The sequence below is a fragment of the Macaca fascicularis genome, chromosome 4 (assembly GCF_037993035.2).
Source record: "Macaca fascicularis isolate 582-1 chromosome 4, T2T-MFA8v1.1".
NCBI lineage: Eukaryota > Metazoa > Chordata > Mammalia > Primates > Cercopithecidae > Macaca > Macaca fascicularis.
Window position 1 is genome coordinate 86,193,639 of NC_088378.1, and position 21,925 is coordinate 86,215,563.

Genomic DNA, 21,925 nt, shown 5'->3' on the forward strand with positions numbered 1-21,925 from the left:
CTACAGAATCCACACCTCAGTGGGTTTGTGTGTGTCTGGGGTTCCCTCTCTGCCCCTCTGCCCCAGGACTTTACGATGACACTCTACCTGAGGCACTACTGGAAGGACGAGAGGCTGTCTTTTCCAAGCACCAACAACCTCAGCATGACATTTGATGGCAGGCTGGTCAAGAAGATCTGGGTCCCTGACATGTTTTTCGTGCACTCCAAACGCTCCTTCATCCATGACACCACCACAGACAACGTCATGTTGCGGGTCCAGCCCGACGGGAAAGTGCTCTACAGTCTCAGGTAGGAAGAAAAGCAGATTGTTCATATTAACCAAGAAAAGCATTGGTTTCACAACAGCAGTTTGGGTTTTTGGCTCTGAATGTCTACTTTCTAACTTTTCAGTAGCTGCCAGCTTCTCAACATCAAGGAAATCTAACTTTATATGTGAGTAGAAATTTTAAAGAATTAATCTTGAAAATACATTTGGGGCAATTTCTCAAGCTGATACTATTCTATATGTTATCTTTCAATAATAAACAAGTTTTTTTCTCTAGTAGGAGTCAGAGAAATAGATAGTGTGTTCTCAAGGACTTACCTCCTACAATCTCTGATTCCCGTTTTTCAGGAACGTTTTAGAACTTTTATTTAAAAAAAGTTATTTTGCTTCATCTGGCCACCGCAGGCATGTTTTTTCTCCTTTCTCTCCATAGTGTTCTACTTGAGAAACTATGGGGACCCCCGGCAACTTCATGACTTGACGTGCCATTCCGAACATCACGTTTTAAATATAATAAATAAAATCTTCTTACCAGTTCAGACACTTTAAAAACATTTAATTGCTCATTAAACGCTGGCCTGAGGAAGCTTTCCTTAAACCCAGCTCCACAGTGTGGTTTTCAGGCTGCACAGGAGCTTTAGAAACTCATGGTACTCTAGGCATGTGGAGATGAGCAGCAGGCCTTCACAGAGAAGGGATGTGGTCACTTGCTGTGGTCTGCTCCTATTTTGCTGTGTGGACGGTGCATTCCAGTTTCACGGACTTTGCTTTGGCCTCCATGTTGATGAATGGTAAAGATGAATCCACACATCAGTGTATAAGTAGAAGGTTCATGGATAGTTGCACAGTAGACCTATAGATCTATAGAGTCAGAGATTGCAATGTTGAAGCTGACTTTCTGTCCCCATTCCCCAAAGGAATATTTATGATGATCCCTCCATACTCATTCTGGCTTGGAACTTAAGTAATTAGGTACCTGACACGGAGTGGGGATTATGGGGTTTTCATCTTTGAGGCTTAAAATGCTTCCTCCCATAAGAAGTACTCAGGCGGATGCAGGATGTGCAACCCCTTCCCCAACCCATGTTGAGCTGGTTCTCCCTGAAGTCCTCATTTCTGAAGCAGGTTTTCTTTTTTTTTTTTCATTCTTTTCTTTATTTCTTTTCTTCTTTTATTTACAGAGTTTTGCTCTATTGCCCAGGCTGGAGTGCAGTGGCATGATCATGGCTTACTGCAGCCTCAACCTCTCAGACCCAAGCAATAATCTGACCTCAGTCTCCCAAGTGGCTGGGACCAAAGGCATGTGCCACTATGCCCAGATAAATTTTTTAAAATTATTTTTGTAAAGACAGAATGTCCCTATATTGGCTTAGGCTAGTCTTGAACTCCTGAGCTCAAGCTGTCCTCTCACATTGGCCTCCCAAAGTACTGGGATTACAGGTGTGAGCCACCACACCTGGCCCACTGAGACAGGTTTTCAAGGCATCTTAAGGCTCAGAAACTACCAACACAACAACACAACTCAATGGCATCACTAGGGCTACAGAGTTCTAGACCATAACATATGTGACCATTGGTATGCCAGTAAATGTTTAACAATTGGTTACCTGGGGGGAAAGTATGCATATCTATGTGTATATAAGTTTATTGTAAACATCACTGACATAAAGGATGTATAATGCTCTTTATTATAAATTCTATGTATTTATAACTTAAGCATGATTTCCTAGTTCTTGGAAAAACCACTGTAAGTTTTTTATAATTCTGTCATCAACAAATGAATGTAGAGCTGATGAATGTTGGTTGATATTTTCTTTTCCATTAGTGAGACAAAAGTGAAACAATGAAGAACTGTGTAGGAACTTTACTCATTCATCAAAGAAAAAGCAAGTTCTTTGCTGAATTGGATGATAGCTTTCAAATATTGAAATATATCCTCAATATTTTGTACTACTCACAATGTAATGGTAATAGGCATAACACCCTTTTAGGCTTAGTCTGCCTTAAGTCTAGACAATCAACAAAACAATAAATCAAGCCCTGATTTGTCGTGTTTGCTGATTTATGTAGTGTAAATACTCCCATCCTGGCTGATTTCAGGCTCCCAACCTGATGTCACTAAATGCAGAATTAGGAAGAAATTCATGGCAGCACACCATTATGCAGTATTTCCACTATACAGATGCAATAAGTGTAAATGGTTTCAAGAATATAGATAATAATAAAATGTAGTTAAATAATTAGGAAGTGATGAGTATTTTTTACTTTTGTTTTTACAAGATAAGTCTGGTAATAGTGAATTCTCTCAGCTTTTGTTTGTCTGGAAAAAGACTATCTCTCCTTTACATTCAAAGGATAATTTTGCTGGATATAATATTCTTGGATGACAGTTTTTTTTCTTTGAGCACTTTGAAAATGTTCTTCTACTTCCTTGTGGTCGGCATAATTTCCACTGGGAAGTCTGTTGTCAGACAAATTGGAGCTTTTTTTTTTTTTTTTTTGGAGATGGAGTCTCACTCTGTCACCTGGGCTAGAGTGCAGTGGTGCAATCTCGGCTCACTGCAACCTCCACCTCTCAGGTTTAAGTTATTCTCCTGCCTCAGCCTGTCAAGTAGCTGGGACTACAGGTGCATACCACCACCCCCGGCTGATTTTTTTGTATTTTAGTAGAGACGAGGTTTCACTGTGTTGCCCAGGCTGGTCTTAAACTCCTGAGCTCAGGCAACCTGCCCACCTCAGCCTCCCAAAGTGCTAGGATTACAGGCATAAGCCACTGTGCCTAGCCCAAATTGGAGCTTTTTAATGTGTTATTTGCCTTATTTATCTTGCTGCTTTTAGGATCTTCTCTTTGTTCTTGACCTTTCAGATGGATTGCTATATGCCTGGAGGTAGTCTTATTTGCATTGATTCTGTTTGGTGTCCTCAGACCTTCCTATACCTGTATATTTATCTCTTTCTTGAGTTTTGGAAAGTTTCCTGTTATTATTCCTTTGAATGCACTTTCCACCCCTTGCTCTTGCTCAGCTCTGTCTTGAACACCAATAATTCTTAGATTTGGTCCTTTGAGGTAATTTTCCATATCTTATAGGCAGCCTTTGTTCCTTTTCATTCTTTCTTCTTTTTTTCTCCTCTGACTATATTTTCAAATAGCCAGTCTTCTAGCTCACAGATTCTTTCCTCTGCTTGGTTCATTCTGCTGTTGAGAGCCTCTAAAGAGTTCATCAGTTCAGCAAATGTATTTCACAGTTCCCACATTTCTGTTCGATTTTTGTTGTTGTTATTTCAATCTCTTTGCTAAATTTCTCTGATAAATTTCTGAATTGCTTTTTTATGTTATTTTAGATATCACTGCATTTCCTTAAAATTGCTATTTTGGATTCTTGGTCAGAGAGACTACAAATTATGGTCTTGTTAGGATCCCCTTTTGGGGAGGTCCTAATTCCCTGTTTGCTGTTGTTTCTTGTTGGTATACATCTACGTCTTTGCATTGAAGGATTAGTTATTTATTCCAGTTTTCTCTGTCCAGTTAGTTTTGTTTTTTATTGACTGTATCTGTTTAGTGAATCTGTTACTAGGTTGCTGCCTCCTTTTCAGCTCTAGGTGGCACCTTAAGCCCAGGTTCGCCTCACTCCAGTAACCTGTCTGTCTGTGCACTGCCAGTCCCAAATCAGGGAGGTCCCGAGGGGATTATCCTAGCAGTGTGGGAAGGCTGGCTAGGAGTTCGTGCCTAGGGGACCTACAGAATGTTCTTCCTACAGTACTACTGAACAGCCACTCTGATTTGGCATCTCCTTTGGTCAGGTTACACAGCATAATTTCCAGGATGAGGGTGGTAGTCCTGCCTCCCCTTTGTCTCTGCCTGTTCTCAGGGCTATTTCACCCTTCAGGCAATGATGATGCTTCTCGTTGGTTGAGGTAAGGAGAAATCTCCTGCCAGGGAACCCAAGAAGGTAGGGAATCTGACTGATCACCTCAATTTCACTTTTTCCAGTGTAGAAGTCATGAGTTGGGGGGAGATTTTCCATGCATTTGGTGGCAGGTAGAATGGGAGAGAGGAGCATCAGGGATGTGTAAGTCCAGTTCTCCTACTGTCATCTCAGTTTTTCTACTTCTCTGTGGCCCAGGGAACTGTCTCATCCTCATCCTTGAGCTCTGGGTTGTTGCTGGTGAAAATCTTAGCGTGATATATTTGTTTTTGGTTTTCAGTGGTGGAGAGTGAAGCAGCTTGCCTCTATGCCACGATTTTGGAACTGGAAGCTATTATTTATGTTTTTTAATGTGACATTCAATTTTAATGTTTAATAGTGACTGTGTTTAACAACTGGCTCACAAGCTTCCTAAAAATCTAGCAATCAGCTCCCGAAAGCCTATAGAAGTCTAGTCCAGTGCACCACTGGATGTGAGTGCAAGAAGGGAGTAGAAAATCTTTGGTATGTTCAGAATAAAAAATCCTCAGTGAGCCTCACCCACCAGGAAAACACCTCCTTTCCCTCTCTGTGCGTGAAAACAGATGAGTTAATTTCTCATTGCAAATAGAGTTATGAGTTTGTTCAATTTAAATGAAAAGAAAAAAAGAGATCTGAGTTACTGAAGACCACCACTTTGAAATTTATTTTAAGGAAAACATGTCAGCTCTGTCAGCCACTGGCCAGTTCCTAAAATACATCTAATTAACCATCTCCTCACTTCATTCACTCATTGATTACTCCACCAGATTCTTATTAACAGCCTCCTGGGTGCCACGGTGGCCTGTGGAGTTGTACGAGTGAAAGTCATGCCAGGTTCTAGATCAAGCTCTGGGGACATAAAGACAGGAATAGAGGTCACTGTCCTTCCCGGGACTGTAGGCTAGTGGAGGAGACAGGCACAGAACCCAATGCTTAGTACGCAAATGAGGAATGCAGCAGTGCAGTGGGAGGAGGAGCAGGGAGCCACAGATAACAGGATGATGAGAACAGTTTCCTAGGCATCAGCATACAATAAAAACCGAAATCCACAAGTAAGATGCTCTGTTATGCTTGGTAAATATTACTAAGGTAATATTGAAAAACCAGTTCCATGACTTTTGAATCCCTAGTCAACTTCAAGATATAAAAGAGTCAGTGAGGCCGGGCGTGGTGGCTCAGGCCTGTAATCCCAGCCCTTTGGAAGGCTGAGACAGCTGGATCATCTGAAGTCAGGAGTTTGATACCAGCCTGGCCAATATGGCAAGATCCCATCTCTACTAAAAATACAAAAATTAGCCGGGCATGGTGGCACATGTCTGTAGTCCCAGCTACTCCGGAGGCTGAGGCTGGAGAATTGTTTGAACCAGGGAGGTGGAGGTTGCAGTGAGCTGAGATCGCACCACTGCACTCCAGCCTGGGAGACAGAGCGACGATTTAAAAAAAAAAAAAAAGAAGAAGAAGAAGAAGAGGAGTCAATGACAGCAGGAGAAAGGAAAGATTTATGAAATTTTCCCGGGAGAGCACTGTGGGCATGCCATGAGTGGGCCTTCACTGGGACCTCTCAGAAAGGTTGGTGTGTGTGTGCCTGCAGTTTGGGACACGGTGCAGTTAGGTGGGAGAGAAGAGCTGTCTGACCACCCTGGGGGGCAGAACCAGAAGTTTTTGCTGCAGTGGGATCAGCCTGTACTTATCTGTGAGTGTACGTGGAGAGGACGGTGGGTGAACCAAGAGCTGGAGAACAGAAGCCTGCAGTGTGGAGGCACCCAGTCGTGGGAGTGAGGAAGCCAGGAAAAAAGTATCAGCTTCCACCAGGTAGCAGGCCCAGAGAGCAGGAAACTGCCCAGCCACAGAACTACCCTGCGCCCACCTCCCTGTCTCCTTGCACTTCCACCTGTGCGGGAGGAGATCAGAGATGAGCAGAAACTGATCACTCAAATGCCAACTTGTTTTTTTATTTTTTTTATTTTTTCGATGGAGTCTCGCTCTGTCGCCCAGGCTGGAGTGCAGTGGTGCGATCTTGGCTCGCTGCAACCACTGCCTCCCAGGTTCAAGTAATTTTCCTGCCTCAGCCTCCTGAGTAGCTGGGACTACAGGCACCCGCCACTACACCCGTCAAATGCCAACTTTTTATCTTAGCTGAGGAGGGACAGCAGAAATCTTCATTTGAATGAACTTTGAAGCTAATGAATACCTCAGACCAAAACTCTTAATTTCTGAATTAAGGTGTTGTTTGTAACTTAAGAGGGTTTTGACTATTACATGAGAGTGAACAGAAGAGCCACGGGACCTGCCAAGTTTCCATCCAGGGCAGGGAAGAGCCCCTCCAATGAATGCTTTAAAGGGACTTGTGGAAATGACAATAAACATGGGCTTTGATTACATCACAAATAGTTGTTTTATGTATAGGTTATACGGAGAGAAGCATCAACTCAGGGTGGGAAGACCCATTCTGATTATGTCTGTAAATCTGAAAACAGCTATTCCTGTACCAACTAACAGAAAGAGAAGGAGTATTCAGTCCCCTTGTTCGTAGCAAAACATTTCCTTCATTGGGCATTCTACGTCCCTAAAGTTAGCTCCAAGTGTCCCTGAAGTTAGTTCTTAGCTTATTTCATGTTGATGATGCCATTGGGCATCGTTATGTGATGATGTACCCACAGAAATGGAAACCCATCCATTACACATCCAAGTCAGCTGCCAGCCTGACCCCCACCTCGACCCCTGCACTCTAACATTCCCTGTTTATCAGGATTTCCAGGAGATATAAGACCACCCAGCTGCTGGCAATCAAAAATGCCTCATAGATAGAATACATCCTCAAAGCAGTGGGAAAAAATGAGGCAAATGTTTGAAAAATTCCATTTCAAGAATGCTCTTTTCCTTGAAATTTCCATTTAAATTAAAAGTGATTTTTCTTTTTGACCATGAAATTATTCATATAATTTCCACAACTTTTACATAGCAAATATTGCGTGGTCGAAGGAAAAGTAGTCCACTCGGCACCAGCAAAGAAGAGTTAATAGTGTCCTGCTGCGAAATTTCCCAATGGATAGGAGCCTTTTCACCTGTGAAGAATGATCTGTATGTGTTTGGCTTTTGATGCAGAGGCCTCTTTCCCAGTGTAAACTCTGAAATAAAATCACTCAATGTCAGCAAGTGCTTGCCTGTTAACACGATAAGACCTTTCAGTGTTTTTCCATTACTTTGATCTCCAAGGAATTATCCACTAACAACACATATGTCCACTATACTATTATCAATATAAAAATATCAACATTGTTAAAGAAAAAGTGCCAGGCTTGGCAACTGGGGTAAGTGTACACCGTATTGTATACGATATTGAATATCAATAAAATCAATAAAAGAACAAAAGAACTGGAATTTATCTGAAACAGGAGACAATATATGGTCCTAGGGCTTCTTTTAAGAAACCACACCATGTAAGTTTTTATTTCACATTATTATATTGATTGAGACCATTGCTTCTTTAAAATGCTTGAATGTGGTAAGAGTTAGCAGAGACATTCTATTTGCCTCACACTGACCTTTGGGTTAAACATAAATGCCAAAGAGTACTCCAGTGAGGGTATCTCTCTTAAGCTACTTATGTAAACCCTGACACGTTGCTTATGAAGTATGAGAAGAGGCATTTATGATACTGGAAGGAAGCAGAGGCTTTTCTGTCTGTTTTATCATTTTGCACTTGTCTTTTGCAGGCTCTGAATAAATCAATTTTGTCTTTTTCGCCCTAGGGTTACAGTAACTGCAATGTGCAACATGGACTTCAGCCGATTTCCCTTGGACACACAAACGTGCTCTCTTGAAATTGAAAGCTGTGAGTAGACTTGTGCCCAGGCATCAGCACACAGCTCCCGATAATTCTCAACACCTCTAACTCTCAGCTGCAGGAACAGTGTGTGTTCCTTATTCATGAGTAGACTTTTTTTTTTTTTTTTTTTTTTGAGTCTGAGTCTCACACTGTCCCCTGGGCAGGAATGCAGTGGTGCGGTCTCTCTGCTCACTGCAACCTCTGCCTCCCAGGTTCAAGTGATTCTCCTGCCTCAGCCCCCCAAGTAGCTGGGATTACAGGTGTCTGCCACCACACCTGGCTAATTTTTTGTATTTTTGGTAGAGACGGAGTTTCACTATATTGGCCAGGCTGGTCTCGAATGGCTGACCTTGTGATCCACCTGCCTTGGCTTCCCAAAGTGCTGGGATTACAGGCGTGAGCCACCGCGCCCAGTCTTCATGACTATACTTTTAAAGTAATGTGTTAGATTGAAGCTAGGTCTAGGGTAATTTTAAATATCAGGAACAAATTTGAAACTAAAATCTTCATTGCCATAACTGGCCTTTTTAATGCCCTGTGGCAATGGTTTTAAACTTTGTTCTATTGAGTCAGGGTAACTGGTTGGGGAGGGGAAGGAGAGGGATACGCGAATGTGGGTCTCCTTCCAGGCCCTTTGCCCAACACACACACACACACACACACACACACACACACATGAGTTCATCCAGAGAGCTCATTTTTGATATGTTTTATTGCTCTTCTGAATGTAATTTCTGCTGAAGAAAGGATTTCCTGGCCAAAACAAGTTTGACAACAGTTGCCCTAGGGAACTGCCACTGCGAGTTCGTGTGGTGGATGAAATTCTCAAGCACAACAAGCGACTTCAAGAAGCTTGCACACACACAGACATCCTGGAAAAGCTAAAAACCAGGCCCCGTGACACCATAGGCGCAGGTGACAAAAGAAAAAATACGCAAATTGGACTATATGAAAATTGTTTATTTTGAGCATCGACATTATCAACAGAGTAAAAAGACAACCCACAAATGGGAGAATATATTGATAAATCATCTATCTGATTAAGATTGATATCCGGAATATAAAGAGAACAACTAAAACTCAACAACAACAACAAAACAATCTGCTTAAAAAAAATGGACAAAAGACTTGAATAGACATTTCTCCAAAGAAGGTATACAAATGGCCAAGAAGCACATGAAAAGATGTTCAACATCGCTAATCATTAGGAAAATGCAAACCAAAACTACAATGAGTTACATTTACTGGGATGAATACTGTCAACAAAACAGAAAACAATGCTGGGGAGGATGTGAATAAATTAGAACCCTTATGCTTTGTGGGTAGTAATGTATAATGGTGCAGCCACTGGGGAAAACAGCTCCTCAAAAAATTAAAACAATGGCTGGGCACGGTTGCTCACCCCTGTAATCCCAGCACTGTGGGTGGCCGGGGTTAGAGGATCACTTGAGTCCAGAAGTTGAAGACCAGCCCGGGGAACATAGTAAGACCCTGTCTCTACAAAAAATACAAAAATGTGCCGGGCGTGGTGGCTGGTACTTGTGGTCCCAGCTACTTGGGAGGCTGAAGCAGGAGAATCACTGGAGCCCAAGAGCCTGAGCCTGCAGTGAGCTATGATTGTACCACTGCACTCCAGCCTGGGTGAGAAAGCAAGAGCCCTGTCTCAAAAAAAAAAAAAAAAAAAAAAAAAAAAAATTAAGAACATATGATCCAACAAATCCATTTCTGGGTATATAACCAAAATAATTGAAAGCAGGGTCTTGAAAAGGTACTTGTATACTCATATTTATAGCAGTTAATTCACAATTGCTAAAACATGAAAACAACCCAAGTGTCCATCACTGGATGAATGGATACACAGAATGTAGTATCTGCATACAGTGGAAGAATGTTCAGCCTTAAAACACAAGGGTTTCCGATACATGCTACAGCACGAATGAAACTTGAGGGCAGTGTGCTAAGTGAAATCCGCCAATCGCAAAAGACAAATACTGTATGATTTCACTTTTAAGAGGTACTTTGCAGAGTCAAAATTATAGAGACAGAAAGTAGAATGGTGGTTGCCAGAGGCTGGGGGGAGGGGAAACAGGGATGAGGGGTTATTGTTAAATGGGTATGGAGCTTCAGTTTGGGAAGATGAAAAGAGTTCCGGAGATGGATGGTGGTATGACCATCATAATGGTTGTATTTATGTGGTAATGTAGTACAACATAAATACTACATGAAAATTTAAAAATGCTGTGCATCACATGTACACCATGGAATACTATGCAGCCATAAAAAAGGATGAGTTTGTGTCCTTTGTAGGGACATGGATGCAGCTGGAATCCATCATTCTTAGCAAACTATCACAAGAACAGAAAACCAAACACCGCATGTTCTCACTCATAGGTGGGAACTGAACAATGAGATCACTTGGACTCAGGAAGGGGAACATCACACACCGGGGCCTATCATGGGGAGGGGGGAGGGGGGAGGGATTGCATTGGGAGTTATACCTGATGTAAATGACGAGTTGATGGGTGCAGCACACCAACATGGCACAAGTATACATATGTAACAAACCTGCACATTATGCACATGTACCCTACAACTTAAAGTATAATAATAATAAATAAATTTAAAAAAAAATCTGAATCCTCCTTAAAGGCCTGGAATAATCTAGTAAATATGCTATTCAATGTAAAAAAAAAAAAATGCTGTGCATCAAAACATTATCAACAGAGTAAATGCAACCCACGAATGGGAGAATATACATTGGCAAATGGTATGTCCAACCATAAGAATGGTTGTATTTATGTAGTAATTTTCATGTAGTATAATTTTCATTATATTTATCATGCATCATAAATACAACACTAAGAATGTAGTGCAATACCACTGAAGTTACACTAAAGAATGGTTAAGATGGTAAATTTTATGTTATGTGTATTTTAACACAACACACACACACACACACACCCCTCCCAGAAACCAGGCCACAGAAAGAGCCAGGCTGAAGCTGTGTAAAATGATCCACATCCACATGCATCTCTGTCCCTCTACATGTCCGCTCCTTTTTCCTCCCTGCCAAAACACTTTCTCTGACAGCACAGGGGACACCCTTGTGACTCCTACACTCCCCCTGAACGCTGGCACTCCCTGGCAGTGTCAAAGCCCGAGTGAGGGTTTTCACTGGTCCAGGGCACTTTGTAAGCCAGCCTGGGCTTGTGGCAGTGGATCAGGTGTTTGTCCCCTGGCTCCAATCACCTGGGACCAAGGAATGCAGGGATGTTGACATCACACACCACTGGGGCCAAAGGGACAGCTGCCTAGGGCATTGGATGTGGGGAAAGGGTGTAATAAAACCCAGGACCAAGGGAGCGGCTGCTTATTGCACAATGGCTTTACCTCTGCCTTGTCATGCAACCCTCACAAGAGCCTGATGAGCAGGTTATCATCATTTTACAAAGGAGGGACAGAGCTCGGTGGCAGAGCCAGACTGAAATACTGAGTTCATTGTCTCCAGAACTTAGTTTTCCCTACTATGCCTGGGCAGCTTCTGCCTCCATCTGGAATGTAGCCTTTTTTCAGGTTGTATCGGTCATGGCTCCACCAAATAAACAGAACCAGTAGGATATACAGAGTAGAGATTTATTGCACGGAAGTGGCTAGCGGGATTGTGGGGGCTGGCTAAGAGTCCCACATCTGCGGGGCAGGCCATCGGGAGTGCAGGAGGGGCGCTCTGGGGCAGGAGCGGATGCCACAGTCCACAGGTGGGATTTCTTCTTCCAGGAAGCCTCAGCTCTGCCCCTAAGGCCTTTCACCTGATGGAATCAGGCCCACCCAGATTATCCAGGAAAATCCCCTTTAAAGTCCACTGGTTGTAGATGTTAGTCACACCTGCAAAACACTGTTACAGATTACTGTTTGATTGCATAATTGGGTACCATAGCCAAGCCGAGTTGACTCATGAAACTGACCATCACACAGGTCAAGTGTTAGAAAACAGGAATAAAATAGTGCCAGGGAATCCTGGAAGGAATTGTTTACACATGAGCAGACTGGACTGGCAGTGCCATGCGGCTTTTCCTCAGTTATGCTCAGGCTGGAGGTAGGTTTGTTCACTCGGAGTTCACCGGAAGCAGGTGAGGGAAGGGGAAATGGTAGCACCAGAAAGGGTGATGATCATGGAGACACTTCGACTTTACCCTGAGTAGGAGTAACTGGAGTCCTACAGAGGAGGGACTTGTTCCACTCCCATGTCTTTGTGGGTCTTTTCTTGCTAAAATGCAGCCTTTATTACCTGATAGTGTTTACAGATACTTGCCATCAATTGATGAGTCGCCACACTTTGAAAGAAGAAAGGAAAAGGCTAAATTACTCCCTGTTTGTAAGGCTGAGCCATGTGAAATTTTGCCAATATTTAACCATTTCTAACTTACAAAAATAGCAATTTCACTTGATTGAACCTAATAAATGGCAGAATTTTAGGGTGAAACTTTTGCAGAAGTATGAGCATTTGGGCTTGAGAACTTTGCTCTGATGACTTTTGAAAGAGTGGAGATAATTAAATTTGTCTTTTTGGATATTGTTTTGCTTTATTTAGACTGTGGTTTGTTTTTCAAACTATCATATCACAATCCCAGTATCAGTGTGGGAGGTCAGGGCACAGCTTCCACGTAGCCCCACAGACCATCCTGTCTTGCCACCACCTTGTGTCTGACGCTGGCCCCTGTCTTTTCAGATGCCTATACAGAAGATGACCTCATGCTGTACTGGAAAAAAGGCAACGACTCCTTAAAGACAGATGAACGGATCTCACTCTCCCAGTTCCTCATTCAAGAATTCCACACTACCACCAAACTGGCTTTCTACAGCAGCACAGGTAAGTGTGGGGTGAGGGCTGAGAGTCAGGGCGGCTTCAGCTTGGTCTCAGAGGTTCGCCCTCTATTACAGGAAAGGTTTGAATTGGTCATCAATTGAGCAGTGTCACTTATATTTGAAACTAAAGACAGAGGCAGGGTGCAGTGGCTCATGTCCCAGCACTTTGGGAGGCCAAGGTGGATGCATCGCTTGAGCTTAGGAGTTCAAGACCAGCCTGGCCAACATGGCGAAACTCAGTCTCTACTAAAAATACAAAAATTAGCCAAGCATGGTGGCACATACCTGTAGTCCCAGCTACCCGGAAGACTAAGGTGGGAGATCCCTTGAGCCCTGGAGTTCGAGGTTACAGTGAGCCGAGATCACGCCACTGCACTCCAGCCTGGGCGACAGAGTGAGACCCTGTCTCAAAAGAAAAGAAAAGAAAAGAAACTAAAGACAGAAATCCTAAGTGAAATCTAGTGGGTAGCAAGCAGTGGGTGGAAGTGATTTTTCTGATACCACCAATGCATCAGAGTAATAACCTAAAAAATTAGTAAGGACTGAAAACATAAGCCGCGTGAGCGGGTTTATTTGAGACAATCGCATTGCCAGCTTAGTAGGCATCTCAGCCATGATATGCCGATCTGAGCCTCCTCCTTGACAGCAAGAAACAAGTATAATTCAGGTCTGTTGTTTTCAATTTACGTTCTCCCTGCTCCAGCCAGCCCCATGGGGTCACTCGACTCTTGACCAGTCTGCTCTTGCTATGCTGCTTGCACGGCCCCTCCTGGTGACTCCCTTCTAAGTCTCAGTGCAGTCCCCTGTGGACCCAGCTGTTCCTTTTTGAACCAAGGGTCGGGACAGGCTCACCCTCTCCTGTTGCCTGAGGGCATGCTCTGTGACCTCTCTCCTGGGAGTTTGCCTGCACTAAATAGCTGAGGTTAACTCGCTCCATTTCTTGCCTTTAAAAAAAAAAAAAATTCAATAGTTTTAGGGATACTAATGGGAATACTAGTGGGTTTTGATTACATCAATGAATTGTATAGTGGTGAAGTCTAGGATTTGTTTTGTTTTGTTTTGAGATGGAGTCTCACTCTGTTGCCCAGGCTGGAGTGCAATGGCCAGGTCTGGACTCACTGCAAACTCTGCCTCCCGGATTCAAGCAATTCTCCTGCCTCAGCCTCCCGAGTAGCTGGGATTACAGGCGCCCACTGTCAAGGCTGGCTAATTTTTGTATTTTTAATAGGGATGGGGTTTCACCATGTTGGCCAGGCTGGTCTCGAACTTTTGACCTCAAATGATTCGCCCGTCTCGGCCTCCCAAAGTACTGGGATTACAGGTGTGAACCACTGTGCCCGGCCAAAGTCTAGGATTTTAGTACATCTGTCACCTGAGTGGTGTACATTGTACCCAATAGGTAGTTTTTCATCCCTCACTCTCCTCCCACCCTCCCTGCTTCTGAGTCTCCAGTGTCCACTATACCACTCTGTATGCCTTTGTGTTCCCATAGCTTAGCTCCCACTTATAAGTGAAAACATATGGTATCTGCTTTTCAATTCTTGAGTTATTTCACCTAGAATAATGGCCTCCAGTTCCATCCAAGTTACTGCAAAAGACATTATTTCATCTTTTTTTTTATGGGAAAGTGGTATTCCATGGTGTGTATATACCGTATTCTCTTTATCCATTCATCTGTTGATGGACACTCAGGTTGATTCCATATCTTTGTAACTGTGAATTGTGCTTCTTGCCTCTTTTTTGACCAGTCACCTTTCAGGATGATTTTGCTCAAATCTTCATGCAGTTTCTATGGCTAAAATTTGCGCAACTGACTGCACAGGGAAGCACATTCTTATTAAATACTCCATGGTCTTTCTAATCTGTAAGAGGGAGAACCAACATAGCACTGCAACCTAGCACATACTATCTCCTGTATCCATCACCCCAAAAGTATTGGTTCCTTGGGGGAACCCTGTTCTTTTGACCCTCAGCATTCTGACAATCCCTCTGCAGTAGCTTGCTGGTAACCAGAGGCGTGTCCCATGCATTATAATGACCTGGGATGCCAAGTTTCCAAGTTCATATTACCAAGTCCGCATCCATTTTATTTTCAGTCCTAGGCATCTCACTCATATAAGGCCTTTTCCTTTTTTTTTCCATCATCCTCCCTTTGTCTTCAACTCCTCCATGCATATGTTTTCCTTGTTAAGGATACAAAAGAAGAGCTAAAATGTAGCTGGACCTGTGATTGTTCACTGTGTTCCTAAATACAACGTTGTATGTAACTTTCTTTTTTAACTTAAAGCACATTTCTCCCCTTAAGGAATCTAAAGAGATTGTTTAAATCAGTGCTTCTCAAACTTTGACGTGCATATGAATTATGAACAAATAATAAATATACATATACATATATATATATATATATACACACATATACATATTTGTTTTTTTCCTAATAGAGACAGGGTCTCACTCTGTGGCTCAAGCTGGAGTGCAGTGGGGCGATCATAGCTCACTGTAAACTCAAACTCCTGAGCTCAAGTGATCCTCCCACCTCGGCCTCCCAAAGTGCTGGGATTATAGGCATGAGCCACCGTGCCTAGCTGAGAATACTGTTCAATGGACGTCCAATTAAGTAGGTTTGGGTTGGGGCCCAGGTATCTGCATTTATAACAAGCTCCCAGGTGATAGTGAGGTTGCTGAACCCTAGACCAGGTAATGGGAGTAACAGGAGTTTAAATGACCCAGGCATGATGGTGGTTCATACCTGTAATGTCAGCATTTTGGGAGGCTGAAGTGGGTGGATCACTCGAAGCCGGGAGTTCGAGACCAGCCTGGTGAACATAGCAAGACCCAGTCTCTACCAGAAAAATTTAAAAATTCATTCGGTGTAGTGGTACCAGCTACTTGGGAGGCTGAGGTGGGAGGATTGCTTGCACCCAGGAGTTCGAGGCTGCTGTGAGCCAAGATTGCACCACTGCACTCCAGCCTGGTGACAGAGCAAGACCCTGTCTTAAAAAAAGAAAAAAAATTTAAATGATCTTTTCAAGGGGTTCCCTTTGTAAATAGGACAAGGGCCAAAGGTTTCTCGAAACAGATGCACCTAGGTGGTATGTGTTGCTGTATAATCACTTTGTTCCATGATTTCTCTCACTTTCACCTTATAAAGACATGGTCCAAGAGTCCATTGGAGTGTCTAAGGCACTTACGATTTCCTGAATAAAATGTGTTTTATGAAGGAGCCATGATGTGTACTGTCTTTTATTCCTGTGTCCCCCAGGCTGGTACAACCGTCTGTACATTAACTTCACGTTGCGTCGCCACATCTTCTTCTTCTTGCTCCAAACTTATTTCCCCGCCACCCTAATGGTCATGCTGTCCTGGGTGTCCTTCTGGATCGACCGCAGAGCTGTGCCTGCCAGAGTCCCCTTAGGTAAGGAATATCTCAAGTGCATATTCCAAGCATCTGCAAATATAGGTATTAACAATTCCTTCCAGATAAAACCATTCTTTTCAAATTGATTCTGTACCCCTTTTGGCGTTATGACTTGGAAAAACTCAAGAGTTATTTATTTATAGGTAAAATCCCATAATTAGGAATCTATGTAGCAAAATGCTTTCCAGGACTCTGCAGGTGCCCATCCAAACAGACCCCCTTTAGTCTTGTCGAAGCCATGTTCCAGGGTGCGTGAGCCTGGTCTTTAGGTGCCTTCTTTGCTCACCTGCAAAATGAATCATGTCCTACAACAGTGTTTCTCAAATGGTAGCTCAAGGGCTCTTTGTGATAGAATCTTTGTGGGAAATTGTTAAAAACGAAGGGTCCTGGGTCTCATCTGCATCTATAGAATGAGAATCTCTGAGGGAGGATCAGGAACCTGCATTTTTTACAGGCTCTCCCAGTAATTATTCTATGCACTCAAGTCTGAGAATCCCTTCTCTATAAGCATTCCACTTATGGCTATTTGCCATCAGCTCTTTTTCTCACCTTAAGTATTGTACCCATTTATACACACCACCATTGCTCAGACAGTTCAGGGGCTGCAGGGGAGAATGCGACCCACCAGGTTTTAGTGAAACTGGATTGGAGCTGGCCCTTAAGATGACCCCAATCCCCTGTGATTTGATGTTTGCCAAACAAATGTTCTGAGCTTAATTTGAAATCCTGGGCAAATTTCCATGGACAGATGCCTTGTCCTCTAACAGTTGTTCCATAGCTTGAACAGTTACTGTGCTAAATAGATAAACACTCTAGTTTTAAAATCTGTTTCCTATAAATGAAGTTAATGTTGTCATCCTTAGTGAAATTGACCCATGAATCCTCAAGTGAACAATGCTGAATGGGCAGCTAGGGCCAGCATGGTGGTGGCTGCTGGGGGTGCCCTGGCAGCTGTCAACACAGGCCCGGGACAACAGGACTGCACACCAAGAGCCAGGACATGATATTAAAATAAACCTTATGGGCTTTTTCCCCTTGATGGAGCAGTAGTTATAAGAAACATATATACCTGTTCATACATGCAACCTCTTATTTTGTAAAACTTGAATTGAAACAAATGTTTTAATGTCAAAATGTCTAGGGTTCTTTGCAGAAGAGTAGTGACACAGATGCTATGATGAATACACAGGGTATGCAGAGGGGTGAAAGGGTAGGGATGCAGGGGGAGAGGAACAGGAAAAGCTTCATGAAAAGCTAAATCTTGAAAGATGTGTAGGTGTTTGCTAGACAGTGGAGCAGGGATGGCGACATTCTAGGTTGAGGGAGCAGCAGGGACAAATGAGCAGAGGCATGAAACCATCCCGTGTTTGTTGAAAGGCAAGCAAACACTTGTTTCTCATTCTTGTGCTTGCAGGTATCACGACGGTGCTGACAATGTCCACCATCATCACGGGCGTGAACGCCTCCATGCCACGTGTCTCCTACATCAAGGCCGTGGACATCTACCTCTGGGTCAGCTTTGTGTTCGTGTTCCTCTCGGTGCTGGAGTACGCGGCCGTCAACTACCTGACCACCGTGCAGGAGAGGAAGGAACAGAAGCTGCGGGAGAAGGTGACTTTGCCATGCGCTTATAGTGTCTGGTCAGGATGGAGCCTGATCTAGTTCTGGAACCTCAGACAGGGCAGACCTCCCCTGTAAAGCAGGGTCATGAAACCCTCTCCTGTGCCTACTTCACAGGGTTGTTGTGAAGAGCAAACAAATTGGTGTATTTCAAGTCATTGTGAAATTTACTTTGGGTGACATCTTTCATTCATTGAAACATTTCTTTTCCACTTACCACATACTTGGACCACGTCTTAGTTAAGTGTTAGGGAACTTCTTGGTGTTGTTCATAGTTTAGTGAGGGAATCCCAGGAGAAAAATAAATGACAATTTAACATGGTGGAACAAATTATTTATGAACATAAAGGTGTAATAAAAGAATTGTCCAGGGAAGAACTTTCTCATTCTAGGAAATCTTTTTTCATATGTAACCTCATGCATCCTCCACCTTTCCCCAGGTTATCTTCCCTCCCACCTGACTCTCCTTTCCTCCTGCAGTGTGCAGCTCAGGGGTTATCTCCCCCAGCAAACTCTAACCATATTGCAGTAATCTATCCCCACAATGCCAATCCCCATCCCCATGGCAAATGCACATGTTCATGCACACACTTGTAATAATGTGATCTGTAAACATTTTCATCAAGGGCTCATAACAGCTTATGATCTCATGGAGAACAGGGTGATCTATGAATCATGAGCATTCTTCTTGGTCTTTGGTATGGCATTGTGATATTTCCTAAGAGTCAGTATGCAGATTTTAGATCAGCAAAAATGGATACCAGGCTGGGCTCAGTGACTCACGCCTGTAATACCAGCACTTTGGGAGGTTGAGGTGGGTGGATCACCTGAGAGCAGGAGTTTGAGACCAGCCTGGCCAACATGATGAAACCCCGTCTCTACTAAAAGTACAAAAAATCCGCCTGGCGTGGTGGTGTGTGTCTGTAATCCTAGCTACTTGGGAGGCGGAGGCAGGAGAATCGCTTGAACCCCGGAGGCAGAGGTTGCAGTGAGCTGAGACTGATTGTGCCATTGCACTCCAGCCTGGGCAATGAGAGCGAAACTCAAGTCTCAAAAAAAAAAAAAAAAAAAAAAAAAAAAAAGATACTTACCCTCTTCCCAAACTGGGAATACCAGAAACCAGAAAAAGGTAACACCCTCCACTATGCAGTTCCTTTTGAAGGGCTTCTGAGAGGTGATGCTGAGCTCACACCCCAGTGTGTTTGCTGTGTTTGCAGCTTCCCTGCACCAGTGGATTACCTCCGCCCCGCACTGTGATGCTGGATGGCAACTACAGTGACGGGGAGGTGAACGACCTGGACAACTACATGCCAGAGAATGGAGAGAAGCCTGACAGGATGATGGTGCAGCTGACCCTGGCCTCAGAGAGGAGCTCCCCACAGAGGAAAAGTCAGAAAAGTAGCTACGTGAGCATGAGAATCGACACCCACGCCATTGATAAATACTCCAGGATCATCTTTCCAGCGGCATACATTTTATTCAATTTAATATACTGGTCTATTTTCTCCTAGATGTTTGTAATTCTATAAATTTCACATTTCCATGGCATGCACTACAGAAATAACTGTATAATGAAAAAGAATTTAAGGGTATGGTTAAAAAAAAGTCCCAGGACCCACCCATGTTTTCACTATCCCTTCTGCAGTTTTGCAAAGCTACATTGACAAGACACTTACTGGTTTAATTTGTACTTATTAACCATCTATTGAATATACAGTATTATATTAGGTGCTGCAGGATTATGACTCTGTAGCGATTGATGTTAGTTGTCACCCAGATCCCCTGGAAAAGCACACTACCAGTGTTGTGGGCACATTTAGTTCCACCCATTAGACCCTTGATGCTATTCACATGAATAATTTATTTTCCTCAAGTGTCATTACATTCTTCAGGCTAGGTGGACTTGGAAGCACCTAAAGGCCATTTGCATGAAATTCACATGCACCTAAATCCTCACTTTGACAGAAACTCATGCTTCAGTTTATAACCTATTACCTATTTTGTATGCGACTCTGCCTCTGCATGTTTATTTTAATAAAAGGCAATGATAATATTCACATTATTTTTCTTTATATGCTGTGGTTCACAAGTTTTACTCCTTCACAAGAAAAACTCTTTAGATTGGTGCAATTGCTTCTGATTTTGGTAAAAGTTTCCCTGGTAGGGAAACTTTGAAGATAAGAGTACACACATGCATTTTGTCTGTTGTGTCATAGAGGTAACTAGGCTAGAAAATTTGTGTTTAAATGGTCCCTTTTTATATAATCACCACTTCGTGTATCTTCTTCTTGGAGCATGTCCTTGTTCAAAGAGAAGTCCTTTCTCAGTGATATGATGTCTTCACTGAGGAACTTGGGTAGAGAATGATTTCTTCTGCATAAACATTTCAAGGAAATACATTATTTGGGACTACTTGTAACTCATTAGAATGAGAAATACTCACACGGTTTCTTAAGAGAAAAAGAAAATCAGAAAGCAAAATAAATGGGAAGACGTCACTGGACATCTGCATTTATACTCGAAATGCCAGCATTTTCTATGAACCAGAAAACTGACATCACCTAGACCACACAGCCCAGATACCAGGCAAAAGGATGGCCCAATGGCAACTGATGTTAGGGCATGGGGTAAAGGAGAGGGTTCTAATTTGATGTATCATTGAAAAACAGTTATTTATATTATATATCTACTATATAGATCAACCCCCACCAAACTTACCCAAACAGCATTTGTTTTATTTGAAACTCACTTTAATAAAGTGAATTATATACACAATAATGTCATTTTCATTTCAAAGTTAATTTGACTCATCACCAGTACTAAATATTATATTTCTACATATGCAGGACTGTATACTAATTTGAAAAAGCCTATTTGCCTAAACCCTAATTATAATGTAATCTCCCATTATCTCCAATGAAAACTCGCCAAAAGAAAGTTTTTTGGCAAACTTGAATAAACTTAAAGGGATTTCGATGAAATAGTTAAATTTTAACTGTTTAAATATTGTATTCTCATTTTACTTTTTTGAGACAGGGTCTCACTCTGTCACCCAGGCTGGAGTGCAGTGGTGCCATCTCAGCTCACTGCAACCTCTACCTCCCAGGCTCAAGTGGTTCTCCCACCTCAGCCTCCTGCATAGCTGGGCTACAGGCGTGTTCCACCACACTCAGCTAATTTTTTAAAGTTTTTGTAGAGACAAGGTCTCATTATATCGCTCAGGCTGGTCTCAAACTCCTGAGCTCAATCAGTCCTCCCACCTCAGCTTCCCAAAGTGCTGGGATTATAGGCGTGAGCCATCGCACCTACCCCTAAATGTTAACTTTTGATATTTAAAAATATTATTTTAAAAACACTGCTTTTTCCCATGATTATTTTATAGAACAATTGCAATCAAACTCTTTACGGACATCTTTGCTGCTGTCTTCTTCCTCATGATCACTAGGGCCACTGTGAGTCAGCTGGAATGTATTGAGGGCACACCATCTGAACTTCCGTCTGTTTGTACGGGATACTCCACCATTTGAAGCAGCCTATGGGATACTCTATCAGTGTGCTAAAGTTGCCATAGCGAAGTACCACAGACTGGGTGGCTTAAACAACAGAAATTTATTTTCTCATAGTTTTGGAGGCTGAAGTCCAAGACCAAGGTGTCGGCAGGCTTGGTTTCCCTGGAAGCCTCTCTCCCTGGCTTGTAGATGACTGTTCTCTCACTGTGTCTTCACATGGTCTTTCCTCTGTATATGTGTGTGTGTCCTAATTTCTTCTTCTTATAAAGACAGTGGTCATATTGGAATAGAGCCCATGCTAATGACCTGATTTAACCTTTGTAAAGGTTAAACCTTTGTAATTAAACCTTTGTAAAGGCCTATCTTCAAATACAGCTATGTTGGGAGTTAGGGCTTCAATATATGAATTTGGGGGCCACAGGGAGACCCAGTTCATTCAATAACAGATGCCAGTGGAAACTGTCAATTTGCT

General features: G+C 42.8%; 1 protein-coding gene across 1 annotated transcript in view; it reads left to right on the plus strand.

The window, feature by feature from the left end:
* The window catches only part of GABRR1 (gamma-aminobutyric acid type A receptor subunit rho1), a 40,339-nt gene extending 19,620 nt beyond the window's left edge, over positions 1 to 20,719 (plus strand). Inside the window, exons 5-10 of the mRNA XM_005552376.5 lie at positions 67 to 290; positions 7,967 to 8,049; positions 12,770 to 12,910; positions 16,169 to 16,321; positions 17,739 to 17,935; positions 19,162 to 20,719. Coding sequence (XP_005552433.2) covers positions 67 to 290; positions 7,967 to 8,049; positions 12,770 to 12,910; positions 16,169 to 16,321; positions 17,739 to 17,935; positions 19,162 to 19,455 — 1,092 coding nt within the window. The 3' untranslated portion in view covers positions 19,456 to 20,719. The remainder of the gene's footprint in view (positions 1 to 66; positions 291 to 7,966; positions 8,050 to 12,769; positions 12,911 to 16,168; positions 16,322 to 17,738; positions 17,936 to 19,161) is intronic.
* The last annotated feature ends 1,206 nt before the right edge of the window (positions 20,720 to 21,925 follow it).